Genomic DNA, 13,137 nt, shown 5'->3' on the forward strand with positions numbered 1-13,137 from the left:
GATTCTATTCCGCCCTTAAATCCACGCTCACCGTAGCTGAATTGCGAGAAATGCATGGGCGTGCTTGTATCCATGCCAGACTGGAAACCCTGTGAAAAATTCATCTGGGCAGAGGACAGGGGAATCGTTTGGGAGGAGTTTTGTGTCCCATACGTGTAATCAGTTGCTGTGCGATTACTATTATTACTCTGCTGCTGGTGGTGATTGCTCACGTAGACGCTGCCCTGCTGCTGTTTGGCACCTGGCTGTTGAATGTGGTGTGCAGGCGGCGATCGGTGGTGGTACATCGGTACTGGTTGATAGTTCGCGCCTGCATGAGCAACCCAGTTTTGGTGCTGCTGTTGCTGTCCCCTGATGTACATATTTGGACCCATTGGAGACATAACTGATAAAACACACTAATTTAAATACAAAATAACATCAAAAACGAGAATTTGATCACAAAAGATAGTCGAGAAATTACCTCTTGAGTTCGTTCCCATGCCCGGAGATCCTGTTGTTCCATGCTGACTGTGATTTGCGACCATAGCTGCCCTGTACTGTTGAGCCATAGCAGGAGACATCATATGACCAGGAGCACCTCGTATTGCATACATTTTAGCACCTTGCACTGATCTGCCAACCATTCCTGTCTGATGCAACTGAGCGACATGGTGTTGCTGATATGGAGCCTGATTTGGATAAACGAACCTGGTGGTCATCCGGTTGGAACCCATAACATAACCCATGGGACCCGCGGGCATTCCCTTCATTCCGCTGGGATTCACTAGCCTGTGTATGCTGGGAGGGCGCATTACTTTAGCTGCAGTAGGAGCGTAGTTTGGATTATGGTTAATAACTCCACCAGAAATCTGCATCTGCTGTGTTACTAACTGAGCTTCTGTGGGGTTGCCGTACATTCGGGTAGCGGCCTGACCCGGAGACAAAGACAGATGACTCATTTGCCGATGACTGCTTAAAGATGGCGAATGTTGGACTGGAGGTTCAGGAGCCGGTAAATTTGGATCAGCATGGCCTGGTTGACTAGGGGTCAAATTGGCCTGAGGCGTGATCACGGAAATTGCTTTGCTGGGACTGATTGCATTAACTGCTGACCCGTAGCCGATAGTTGACTCTGCGTGATGTTCTGTCGCAGCTTGCATTATACTAGCAGGACCTATAAAAGTACTTGCTCAATAAAAATGTAATAAAATGATACAAAAACTCCGTTTTAGGCCAGATTAATGATAAACGAAATTATCTAATAACCCGCAATAACAAATTCATCGGAGAGTGATTGTTCAAAGTAAGCTATAATATCGATTCCATTTAGTTTGTTTACATAGATTTGAATAGCTTCAGACCTACCAGATGATCCTCCCATATCAATCTGATTTTGCAGTCCCTGAGTTTGATGTGGATTTTCCTCGCCAGGATAGATTAGATCGTTGCAGGACTAAAAAAAATAAATCATAGTCGTTTATCTTCAATTACAATTTCTTCAAAAATGAGTTTAATTTAAGGGAAATTATCTTACAGAGTTCTGGTGATGCATTGGAAATCTGTACTGCGGACTGCCTTTGAGCGCTACAATATTGTTGTTATGAGTCGGGGGACTCATGTATCTAGGCACGACTACACCTGAGGGCGAATGGGGCACAGGACTGGAATGTCGCACTCCCAGATGCTGCTGCTGCATTCCCAAGTGATGGACAACTGCATACGGGTGCTTTACAGGAGATGATGGCATTTGCGGGGAGGGTGTGGGCGGGTAACCCCCCGGTGATTGCAATTGGCTTGCCCATGTTGCTTCCATAGCCTGAGATGGTTGCTGTTGCATCATAGCCGGGGTACTTGGGGAGAACTCGACTGGTGACGCTAACCCCAGGGTCTGTTGGTGAGCCATGGCCTGTTGGTGGTGGGATTGCGGTGATTGCACCACAGGCGAATTCGTCAAAAAATTTTGGTCAGCAGAAAGAACTGCTACTTTCGCTCCAATCGGAGATATCGCTGAATGGGAGCTTACATTAGCTTGGCCATGAACTTGCAGCTTACGCTTCCTGTTCGAACCTGTTTTACTTCTGCTGCCATCACTGGGACTATTTTGCACAGACTGCGGTAGTTCGGTCGGTTGAGCGGACATTGGGGATGACTGGTAGCACGGAACAGGAAACCTGGGACAAGCAGCAGCGGCGACATTATTCGACGACATAGATTGCTCCACTAAGCTAGAATTTGGAGTCGAACTATCCTTCAGCACACTGTGAGATGAGCAGGGCACCTTAGACGCCGAGATCCCTTTGAAGTGACCTACTTTTTGCTGGCTTTCATCAGCCACATTGGCCCGAAAGGTCATTGGAGATTGAGTCTGCTGTTTCATAATCGCTGAGGTCGGAACCTTGTCAATTCTGGGTTTCAAAATAGGTACTATTCCACCCACATTAACATTTCTCTGTTGATTCATAAAATTTGGAAAAGCTCCCAAAACTTGATTTCCCGGCCGAGAGATTCCATTGGCGCCCACGTCCCCACTCACTCCATACTCTGTGTTATGCTTGCAAGGTGAATGTTTACCTTTGGGTCCCAGGAGGGAAGTGAACATGTTCCGGAGTCGTCGGGCGCCTTTATTGAACGCAAGAACTGATGTACCCGCTACTCTTCTCGCATCATACAATGGGTTGATCTAAATACAACAAGCTTTTCTCCATATTGCTAAAAAAAAATTTATGCTTTTCCATGCCTGTAAGAAGATTTACGGATTTTTACCTATCTATTTTTTTTGAAATGAGACCCTTATGCACCGTTAATTCTTCAATATGAAAAAATGGCCCAAATTAATGATTATGGCAGCAGTACACAGTTTGAAAGATTAGGATGGAAATCCTAGAGGATACCAGAGATAGTGATGCGTTGCTGTCTTCCTGCTTGTTTTCATTGTTTGACAGTAGTCCTACTTCTTCCGCTGCAACTTTAAAATGCACATTTGCATCATCTGTTGCTGCAGTTGCATTACCCACAAAAGCCCCGACTGTTTCCACGCCGCTAAAACCAGGCACTGGTAAAATAGTTGCTACCCTTAAAACATGTGACAATGCGAGTACACTGAGGCAAACGCCAAAAAATTGAAAACTGAAGACTTGACTGGGTCATTCAAAACATAGCCAACACAGTCGGAAAAGAGTCAATGAGCGAGAGAAAACAGAAAAAACGGACTTGGTTTTTTGAATTCTCAAATTCCGAATTTCAGATTAAAACAGATGGCTTTTAAGCTATTTGAATTTCTTGTGCAAATTATTAGAGTAACTTTTTTGACACAGGCGAAGCGGAGCTTCGCACCACTTGCGATAAATACAAAAAACATAAGTCGACCAAAAAAATTTCAATGTTAAAAAAAATAGGTGAGCCAAATTTTTCGTTATGTCTAGATAAAAACAGCTAAGGGCCCAGCTACAGCTGAAGGTATATGTTTGATATTGAATCAATTTGCTATACTGATGCGTCACGAAAAATGCGATCTCAAAAATTGGACTTTGCCCAAAACCGTAGTTGTTTCTTTACTAAAATAAAGAAGTTAAAAATACTAAAATTTTTTCGATAAACAATTTTGCCAAAGAGATAACATTTCTCTTACAGAAAATTAAGTAGCCGCCGCTTCTGCAGGAACCATTATCACAACCGGTTCTTTCAGTTGGAGTTGGAATTTTCATCTCAGATTTGATTGTAAAAATTTAAAAAGTTTCTAAACAACGGTCAAAACTTCTAAAAAAAGGGTCAAAAGGATTTCCAAAATCCATGACTTACTTTGTCTTGCAAAGAGCTTGCTGTGGTTTCTCGATTGAACACAACCTGAGAATTTGCGCGGTAGTTTTCGCGTAAAGTCAAAAAGTTTGCAAAAAACTTTCGAAATTTCAACTTCGACTTGTTTGAAGGCCATTTTTTTCTTAATATTTCAAAAGTAACCAGTTACAAACCAGTTATAACCAGTTACAAAAGTAGGCTTTCAACCACCTGTTGTTTCGGTTAAACCTATGATATCAGATTTGGCAGGATAGTTAGCGAGAGAAGGCCAAAAAAACAGTCAACTAATCAAAAATTTGACATTTCCGAGAATCAGAGCTTTTTGTGAGACAAATAGGGCAAACCCACTTATGCAGAAGAGATTCAATCAACCTGTAATTTCAATTGAACCCAAAACCTCAGATTTGGGAGTAGTTCTCCAGAATTGTCAAAAAAACGGTCAAAAATTCAAAATTTTGATTTTTCCCAGTGCCATAACTTTTGGTTTCAGAAAAATTTGGGAGTAGGCGCATGGCATGTATAAGCAAATGAGCTTCTCATGACCCGTTCTTTGAATTGAACCCAAAATCTTATACATGGCAGGGTAGTTTTTCGAGAATTAAAAAACGGTCAAAATTTAAAAAAAAAAAGACTTTTCCGAGGACCATAACCTTTTGTGTAAAAAAAATTGGGCGTAGCCGCTCATGCAGGGAGTTTTGGAAACCATTAAATTCATTAAAACTAATAACTTGAATGGGGTATTTTTCGAGAAAACGAAAAAAATGAGTCAAATATTCCCCCACAGACTTTTTCGAAGGCTGTAGACAGAGAGGTCAGGTAAAAAGAGACTCTACAGGCACACAAGGGAGTAGGTGGTCTTTCAATTGATACTTTTTAAAAAAAAAGTCCGCAAATTTTGCGAAAAACCAAAATTTTTCCAATGAATTTGGAAATAGTTTTCCTTACTGAAAAAAAAAACGAAGTTTCAACAAACCGATTGGTCAATATTCAACCAACATGGAAAGTGCGATGGGGAGTGTTTAAGTTGTGCTTCCCTTGAAACGACCCAAAAATAGGTCAATCAGCCGAAATAATTTGGGCCGAGGAATTGTTTTTCAGCGAAACAAAAACAAACAAAGAAAAAACGAAGTCAAGGTACGTAAAATTAAAAACTATAGGAGTAAATCAAACACAATGCAACGATTTCAAGATGTAAATCTAAGCCGACAACAGGTAAGCCGACAATTTTATTTGAAACAGAATATTTTCTGTTTGAAAAAAAACAGGTCCTAGTCAGATTCAAGCCCAGGACCTTTGCCGTCCCTAGCAAATTCGTTACCTGCAGGCTAAGTTGGCCGGGAACGCAAATAACTTTAAATTCAATATGAACCAAGATACAAGTGAGTCTGCGCAACAAGTTGTTAACCTGAAAAAGTAGTAATAAAGTTAACCCAATTTAAGAAAAAACTGGATCAATAGGTAACTTTTTTTTCCGCTGGGAAATCTGAAAATTAAAATCCCCACTCGAAACTAAAGTCGGGTTTTGCTTGTCGTGACCTTTACACTTTTGTCGTTCGATAAGGGAGTTTGCCTTCCTTTTAAGAAATCAAAAGAAATAAGAAATCAAAAGTCAAACCCCAAAAAAATCAAATTTGAACCTCAACAAATTTCGAAACATTTCATGAAAAAAAAAATCATCACGACCAAGGGCCTGAACTACGGTCATCGACTCTTAAAACAATAAGATAATTTGATACGCAGTTGAGCATAATTAGCCTTCATATTAATCGCAGGTAAAGAATTTAAAGACACTTGCTCTTTTAATAGTAAACATAATTAAAAACCCTTATTTTTAGAACTCAATTAATTAATATGTACCTGTGTGGAGTAGACAAGACTGGAAACATTGACTCTCTTGGAGTAAAAAGATTATCCTCAGTCTGCTTGCGTTTTTGGGAAGGCATAAGTTCGTGATTCATCATTCTAATGGGGACACTGACAGTGGGTAGTGGTACGGGCTGCGGAGCCTCAGGTATCATGCCTCCATTCAGAGCAGCCAACTCCCGTTCCTTCTCCAGTTTAAGCGCATGCTTCTCCGCCGTTAAGTTTTGAATCAGGACTAAAAACGGTTTGCTCCTCCCAGGCACTTCCTTCCTCAAAGCCAAGCTATGGGCCTGTAACAATTCCTACATTTGTTGATACTGAATTCTAGTGGATAACACTAGCGATGACTGAAAAAAAAACCTTACCTTGCATGTAATCGCTCTCATGCATTGCACTTGCTCCCCATTTTTGATGAAATTAACACCACAATGACGATCGGGGTCAAAAACTTGAGCTGAAACATTAAAAACCAGTTAAAAATTGGCTCACTTCAACCACGAGTAAAATAATGGGATTAACGAACATCTTCTTCTGGGACTCTTCTTGGAGGCCTTGGGTTTCTTCGTCGTAATTGCTTGCTCATTCGCTTCTGTGAACTGTACATTTGGACCTTCCTGTTTGAAAGGTTTAGCCTGTGTTTGTTCATGCACAAATATTTCCGACAGCAACGAATTCTTGTCGAACTTCTCGCCAAAATTGAGGTCAGATTCCAGTAATTTGGACATTTCTGGACACTACAATAAAACATCGTTTCAGTCACTTGATCAAAACAAACTTATTTTGGAATGAATAGCAAATACTCACGTCAAAGTCTTTTTTAATAACGATGTTACGAAGATCTTCAGGAAGGAAATCTTCAGATGACTCAGTTTTGATTTGAAACGGATTTTCAACGTTCATAGACATATCGGGGAGATCGAATGACTCGGGTTTGATTTGAAAGGTAGGAGAAGCATGAGGCTGGTCTTGAAGCTCTGGAAGAACTTGAGATGTCACATCGGTTGACAGATAAAAGCTTTCATCCGCTTGCTTCACCTCTTGCTCTAGATCGTCATTGAACATGCTTGCTCCTGCGGGAAGAATATTAAGCTGCTCCAGTGTGTTGGGGGTGAGTTGTGGTTTCAAATAGTTGTTTCTGTTGATGTCTTCCGACAAACTGTTGATAAGGAACGCATGGCGCTCATCATCATTGGGTGCAGGAGATCTGCGCTCCTCGAGATTCTCAGCAGCAAGATCGTTGACAAAATTTTGCTCTTCAGTTGCGGATGAGATGTTGGACGCCTCGTGATCGGAGGAAAATTGAACTACGACTGGAACTGGAGTCTCTTCATTGCAGATGCCGTTCTCCAGTGGTTCGTCTCTGAAGATAGTTGGACTGGGAATGAACGAAAGAACATTGTCCAGCGATGCATTTTTCAGGGGCTCCGTCAAACAGGAGACTGGTCGCTCGTCTTCTGTAGCCATCTCCAGGCCATGCCGTTTTGCTAAATAATAACAAAAACACAATAGGCAACAACCAAGAAACCTTACTATACATACATTGTCAAAGCAAAGGTCGAAAAATAATAGGTCCAAAACATTTACGGAATATTTATGTTCCGTTTTCCTCAATTAACTTATTATTAATTGAACAAGATGGCTCCTATATCAGGGCAAGCCCTACTATTCCGACTGTCCTTTAACTGGTCTTGAAGATTTCAATTAAAATTTTGATAGCCATAAATTTAGCACTGTCAATATCAAAAGTAAAGTGCTTAAAAGTTGAGAGCTAGAATTCTCCAGGCATAAATAATTCGAATATTGAAAGTATTAAGCTTCCAAATTTCATTGTAAAAAAAACTGAATAAAAAAGAACCACCAGTTTATATATTGTCAACTTTCTCCGAAAGCCGAAACAAAAATTACCAAAAATTTTCTAAATAGGCTACATGGCAAAAAGTAGACGTGACTACGATCCGCTACGTTACTTAAGGGTTTGCTGTACACGCATCTGATATCATGGAGAATAATATGAATGATTAATATCTAAAAGTTTTTACCGCAATGTAGAGCAAAGAATTGAGCCCTGATACTTTTCCCGCACATGCTGCACTTCACAAGGCAAACACGGTCGAACTCTGGCACGTGGTGATACATCCGAATACCTAAACAAACAGACATTATTTTATTGTTCCGACTTTCGATACGAAAGTAACGGAATATTTGTGCTCGGGGTGGATTTTTTTTTTCTTCAGACAAATTTCGACTTTTTAACTAGCCATTTTTGACGGAATTTTTTTATATCATTCGAAAACTATTGTTGTCCTGAGCCTAAATTTGAAAAGATATTTTACCTGTGATCATTTTTCGTAAAGTTATGAGGGTTTAAAGATTGCCATTTTGACCAATTTGGAACAATTAACGCGCGATATAGTTCGCGCTATTAACGCGCAAGCGGAGATTTAATCTGTCTTAGAAATCGTTCCAAATTGGTTTAAAGAAGCTTATTTGACATAATTGATTTGTTACAAGGAGCGAAATCTACAGTTTTGTACTTTATATAGCGTTTGGGGGGATGATTTTCTTAGAAAAATTTTCAAATTTTAGAAAAGTTTTCCATTTTATTTCATTCAATTTTTTTATGTTGTTTGTTATTACTGCTCTATAAACGTTAAAAGTTTATGGAGCAGTTATAACATAACATGGAGCTTCGCCCTGATACGATAAGAGCAGTCTTGTTGTTTTTATGAACAATCACCATTCACCCCATTGGCTGATTTAAAAAAAAACATTTTCAGCTTTGAAACTATTAGATCTGCGATATCCAATGGCCAATAAATTGCCATAAAACTCCCGTTAAAAAAATTGAAAAAAACGGACCTACCACCTTATTCGGCCTCTATATTTTTCAACAACTCAATCAATATTGCCTTTTTTACATTTCTATATTTTTCCTCGCTACGAAACGAAACTTACGCTAGAATAATTTTTTCACGTTTAAGCTAGATCGTATATTGCAATGCATAAGAACTTTTTCGATTTTCTAGTTAAGCCTCCAAGCCCTTTTAGTTAACAAGACTAGTCGATATAAGAAACTTCACAAAAAATGAAATGGCTAACTCTGCAGTGTGGCACTGTCAGAAGTCTCTCGCGGGTTGCGAAACTTGCCTCCGTTTATGACCGCTTACATGCGTATAGTGTCGAGATATGTTTTTTTTTATAATTTTTATCAAAAAAAGTTTCACAAAATATAGATTTAGATAAAGTTTCGTTAAATTAGAAACTCCCAGCCCTGAAACTTAAGAGCATTTTCAGGTTTGCAAATCTTGCCTGCAAATATTATTGCTCAATCTTTTTATTTTCCGAGATACGGCGTTCCGTATGACTTTTTTCATAAGTTATTTCAAAGAACTGAGATATCAAAAACGCGAAAAAAAAATAGAACTTCACAACCTATAGCTGGGTGCTGCCAGGGCATTATCAAGGGCGGCAAACTTTTCTCCAAATAAAAATGCTGAATCCTTTTAATTTAAAAAAAAATGATGCTTTCTTGAATTAGAAAAAAACTCGAAAAGGCAAATTTGCAACCTTATAGTGGGTGCTCTCAGGGTACTGAGGTTGCAAATATTGCCTTCAAATTTGACTGCTCAAGCTTTTGCGCTTACCGAGATATGACGTTTTATGATTTTTTTTTAAAAAAAACTTTGATTGAAAAACTCTACAAACTTCAATTTCTCAACGCTATGAAGGTGTGCTCTCAGGAAAACTTCAGAGGATGTAGATCATGCCTTCAAGTTTAACTGCTGAAATCATCTCGCTTTCTGAGATGTGCCATTTATTTATCATTTTCTATGTTTTTTTGGATTATCACGGTGGGGCGCTGGCAACGTAATTTTAGGCGCTTTATATCTGATTCCAAAATGACTGATCAATCGTTACTTTCAGAGATATGCTGTTTTTATGAGCTTTCAAAAACAGTCAAAAGTCTTAAATTTCAAAAGACAACTTTTCAAAAACTGAAAATGTTGACATTTTGGTGGGGAGATGTCAAAATAAAACAAAAAGGCTAACTTGAGCTTCGCACCACTTGCGATACAAAAATGAATGACTATAATCAAAATCAAACAAAGAAAAATGAGTTTAGAATACTAACACGCATACAAAAAAAACTTTCGTTCCTCTAAAGACACAAAAGGAGACAATAAGTCGATAGAAAAAAAACGAAATCAATTAAGCCGAAAAAGAAGGACAAAAAATTTTAAAAAACAGAAATTTAACAAACCGTGTTGGTAAAATCACAACCAATGAAAAAATCAAGTTTTGATTCCACCGCTATTCTAAAATGCTAACACACTAAAAGCAACTACACTGAAAATATTTTACAGCAAAATAAACAATTGTTAGATGTGGCAGCTAAGCCGAGAAAACACGTCAGCAGACAAACATTAGGCCGACAAATTTATTTGAAACATAAAATTTTCGTTTATAAAATAGGTCCTCGTCAGATTCGAACCCAGACTTTCACTGTCCTAGTTCTCTAAGTTCTCTAATTTGACGTTTTATATGATTTTTTTAAAAAAATCATGGAAATAAAAATTGAACTAGGGAAAATAGTTTGAGCTAAGTTGAACAAAAATATCAATAATGAATTTAGTGACTTTGCAAATGAAGTAGTTTTCTTTAATAAGTTTTCTTCAATATGGAAAATGAAGTTGTATGCTGTCAGCCATTTTAGGGTTTTGATTCTGAGTACAAGATACGAATTTTTTTTAAATTGTTTTTATCGTTCAACTTTTGAAACAAAAAGCCTTAACAAGTGACCTGTCTATTGTTACGATTGCATTTATTTCGTTGTTTTTCCATGAATTACATTTAAGAAGTTTTTACAATCGGCAATCTATACAAAGCACCAGAAATGAGTTTCACACTAGCTTTAATGAAAACTGCTTCAAGCATCAGTAAAGTTCGTGTTGTGGCAACCAAGCTAAAAAATAAACAACCCAGCAAGTAGAATATATATCAACTATCAATTTAGTAGATGCTGCCCAAACTCAAACCCCTCTCCTTTCTCTGTTAGCCTATTCGCAAGCATCAAGCCATACAGTTGGAGAAGTTTCAGTAATGCCGAGAAAGCTTTTGCAAGTTACAAAGCGAGAAGAACGCATGTCGATAGCGCATATATTCATCAATAACGGAAAAATATCTATTGAACCAACGTGCCTTATTTTTACCGGCAGCGGTCATTAAACCAGTCTGACTGTTTTTTCACAAATTTCGACGAAACGTTTTTCTTAGCAGACATTTTAAGGAATCGATAATTCTCTGATTTGCAATACGAATTCTCAAAGACGGAAAATTAAAAAACAATAATAATTCAGTTTTTGCTTGTTTTGATTTACAGCACTTCTAGAAGTAACTGTAATAACCAAATTTATTGGAAAACTATAAAAACACTCGTTTTCGTTCTAGTCAGATTAAGAATATGTGATGAAATCAGACAACTTACGACATTTAGAAACCGGTTGCAGTTGCAATTCAATATTTCTTGAGGTCAAAGACTCCTCGGGCGACGATCCATTCCCACTATCGTGAAAATCGTCTTCTGTACCAAATAACTATCAGATAAGTATCAATTCGAAATGCACAACAAAATCCAACTCAGCAACTGTACTCTTACCGTGAATTTTGTGATTGTCCCCCACCCAATCTTCCCATTTAGCTGATGCAGATAAAATATCCATCAGCGTGTGCTAATAAGTGCTAGGTCATTATTTAATTAATCTTCAAACAAAAAATAATTACTGATGATGAGACTTAACAATCATTTTCAAATCAACAATACGGTAGATGAAAGATCGAAAACGTGTCATCAACTTTAAAAGAATCTAACACATAAGTTAACCAAAAATTTAAATCCGAAGGAAAAGAATGTACTTCTTCACTCAGAGGCGAAGCGATAGAAGACAAGAAAAAGAATGATAAAAAAAATCGAAAAGGTCGAAACAACTAGATCTAATAAAAAATGAACAAGGCTAGTTCTGAAACAAATACATGCCAAGACAATAGAAATTAAAAAACCTAAATTACAAAAGGGGCCCTTCCGTTTAGTTACCGTAAGTGCACAAGCTGGATAGGGCCATACCAGCGTTATAAAAATGCATATATATCAGCAATGGAGTCATAAATCAGCATTAAATGCATCGTCGTAATGTTAATTTATCTTAGCCGTCCTTCCTCTACAATAGCGCTTATGGAGTTGTCGATAAATTGAACTTCGCGTAGCCATCTGCACCCCTTTATACAAAGTATAGAGCTCCTCAGGAGCGCGAAGCTTAATTTAGTTCTTATGTAGTTTATAGATTCTGGATAGCTTTCTTGTCTTTTTCACTTAGTCTTTCGGCTAATCGCTGCATCGTCCGCGTGGCTGATGGAGCAGCGCCACCGGTGCATCCGAAAATTAGCGGGCAGAAGTGTGACATTCGCCCAAATACTACACAGCGACGGAGCGTAGAAAAAGTACCTGTTAACGACTGGCAGGCGTCAGTTACCTTAATCCTACTCGTTTTTCACCGTCTCGACCTTGAAGAAGAAGAAGAAAGAACGCTTGAATTACTATACAATAAAGAGCCGAGGCATCAGTGTAGCAAAGTGTAAATAATAAAATTGGTTATAAATTCATTGGTTACATCAAACAAAAACAAAACATCAGAAAACAAGCAATAAACAAAACAAAAAAACAAAATCGGTTACAGTTCGGAAATTGGTTGATTAAATTATATGAAGTTTCGGATACTATAGAAAAATAAAGATTTAAGAATTAGGAACAAGCTGTTAATAAAACTTTGCAAACAATTTTACAGATAGTCCAATTATACAGCGTATATACAGAGTATATACAGTTTCTCTTTCATGCAATGTGTGAAAAATTAAACTGAATTAAAACATATAGAACTAGCAAAAACGGAAATCACGCCACGTATTTGTATTAGTACATATAGGATTGTTTCTCAATTCACTCACGTAAAATTCGTTCAACTTTTTCTTGAATTCTGTTTTCGATTTTTCTAAATTGCGCAAAATTATGGGCAGTGAATTCCATTTTTAGAAGTCAAATGAAAAAATGAATTTTGTAGAGAAGCAGTCGAACAATGTTTGTCAAAAATAATTTGTTTCGTTCTTTCGTTGAGCCTATAATTGGCAGTCGGTAGTCTCAGTGTATTTTCAAAAGCCTTCTTTTTGTTTGTAAGATATTGGTATAAGTATGTTATACATTTTAACTCAATTCTTTTCTCGATTCCAATGAACGATTTGCTAATGCGAAGAAGGGAAGAAGATTTAAATTTCGATCTGAAATATGTTCTTTTTAGCGCCCAGTTCAACTGTTTCTCTAGAGATAGCATCAAAGTAGCATTAATTTGTTGTAAAAAAATTGCTGAATAATCTAAAAGTGATAAAACAAGACAATGAAGCAAGGCAACTAATGATAATGTCGGCAGTTGTTGACCAATTGTATCAATA

The 13,137-nt window shown here is 37.9% G+C and overlaps 1 protein-coding gene across 1 annotated transcript in view; it reads right to left on the reverse strand.

Moving 5' to 3' along the window:
• The window catches only part of LOC134845252 (uncharacterized), a 111,921-nt gene that overhangs the window by 354 nt on the left and 98,430 nt on the right, over positions 1 to 13,137 (reverse strand). The window contains exons 2-13 of the mRNA XM_063862180.1: positions 11,297 to 11,400; positions 11,126 to 11,221; positions 7,680 to 7,784; positions 6,445 to 7,124; positions 6,164 to 6,374; positions 6,006 to 6,094; positions 5,635 to 5,930; positions 2,874 to 3,021; positions 1,517 to 2,662; positions 1,348 to 1,435; positions 464 to 1,156; positions 32 to 385 (exon numbers count right to left, since the gene is read on the reverse strand). Of these exons, the coding sequence (XP_063718250.1) occupies positions 32 to 385; positions 464 to 1,156; positions 1,348 to 1,435; positions 1,517 to 2,662; positions 2,874 to 3,021; positions 5,635 to 5,930; positions 6,006 to 6,094; positions 6,164 to 6,374; positions 6,445 to 7,124; positions 7,680 to 7,784; positions 11,126 to 11,221; positions 11,297 to 11,360 (3,970 nt within the window). The 5' untranslated portion in view covers positions 11,361 to 11,400. The remainder of the gene's footprint in view (positions 1 to 31; positions 386 to 463; positions 1,157 to 1,347; positions 1,436 to 1,516; positions 2,663 to 2,873; positions 3,022 to 5,634; positions 5,931 to 6,005; positions 6,095 to 6,163; positions 6,375 to 6,444; positions 7,125 to 7,679; positions 7,785 to 11,125; positions 11,222 to 11,296; positions 11,401 to 13,137) is intronic.

Source organism: Symsagittifera roscoffensis, chromosome 4 (genome assembly GCF_963678635.1).
Source record: "Symsagittifera roscoffensis chromosome 4, txSymRosc1.1, whole genome shotgun sequence".
NCBI lineage: Eukaryota > Metazoa > Xenacoelomorpha > Acoela > Convolutidae > Symsagittifera > Symsagittifera roscoffensis.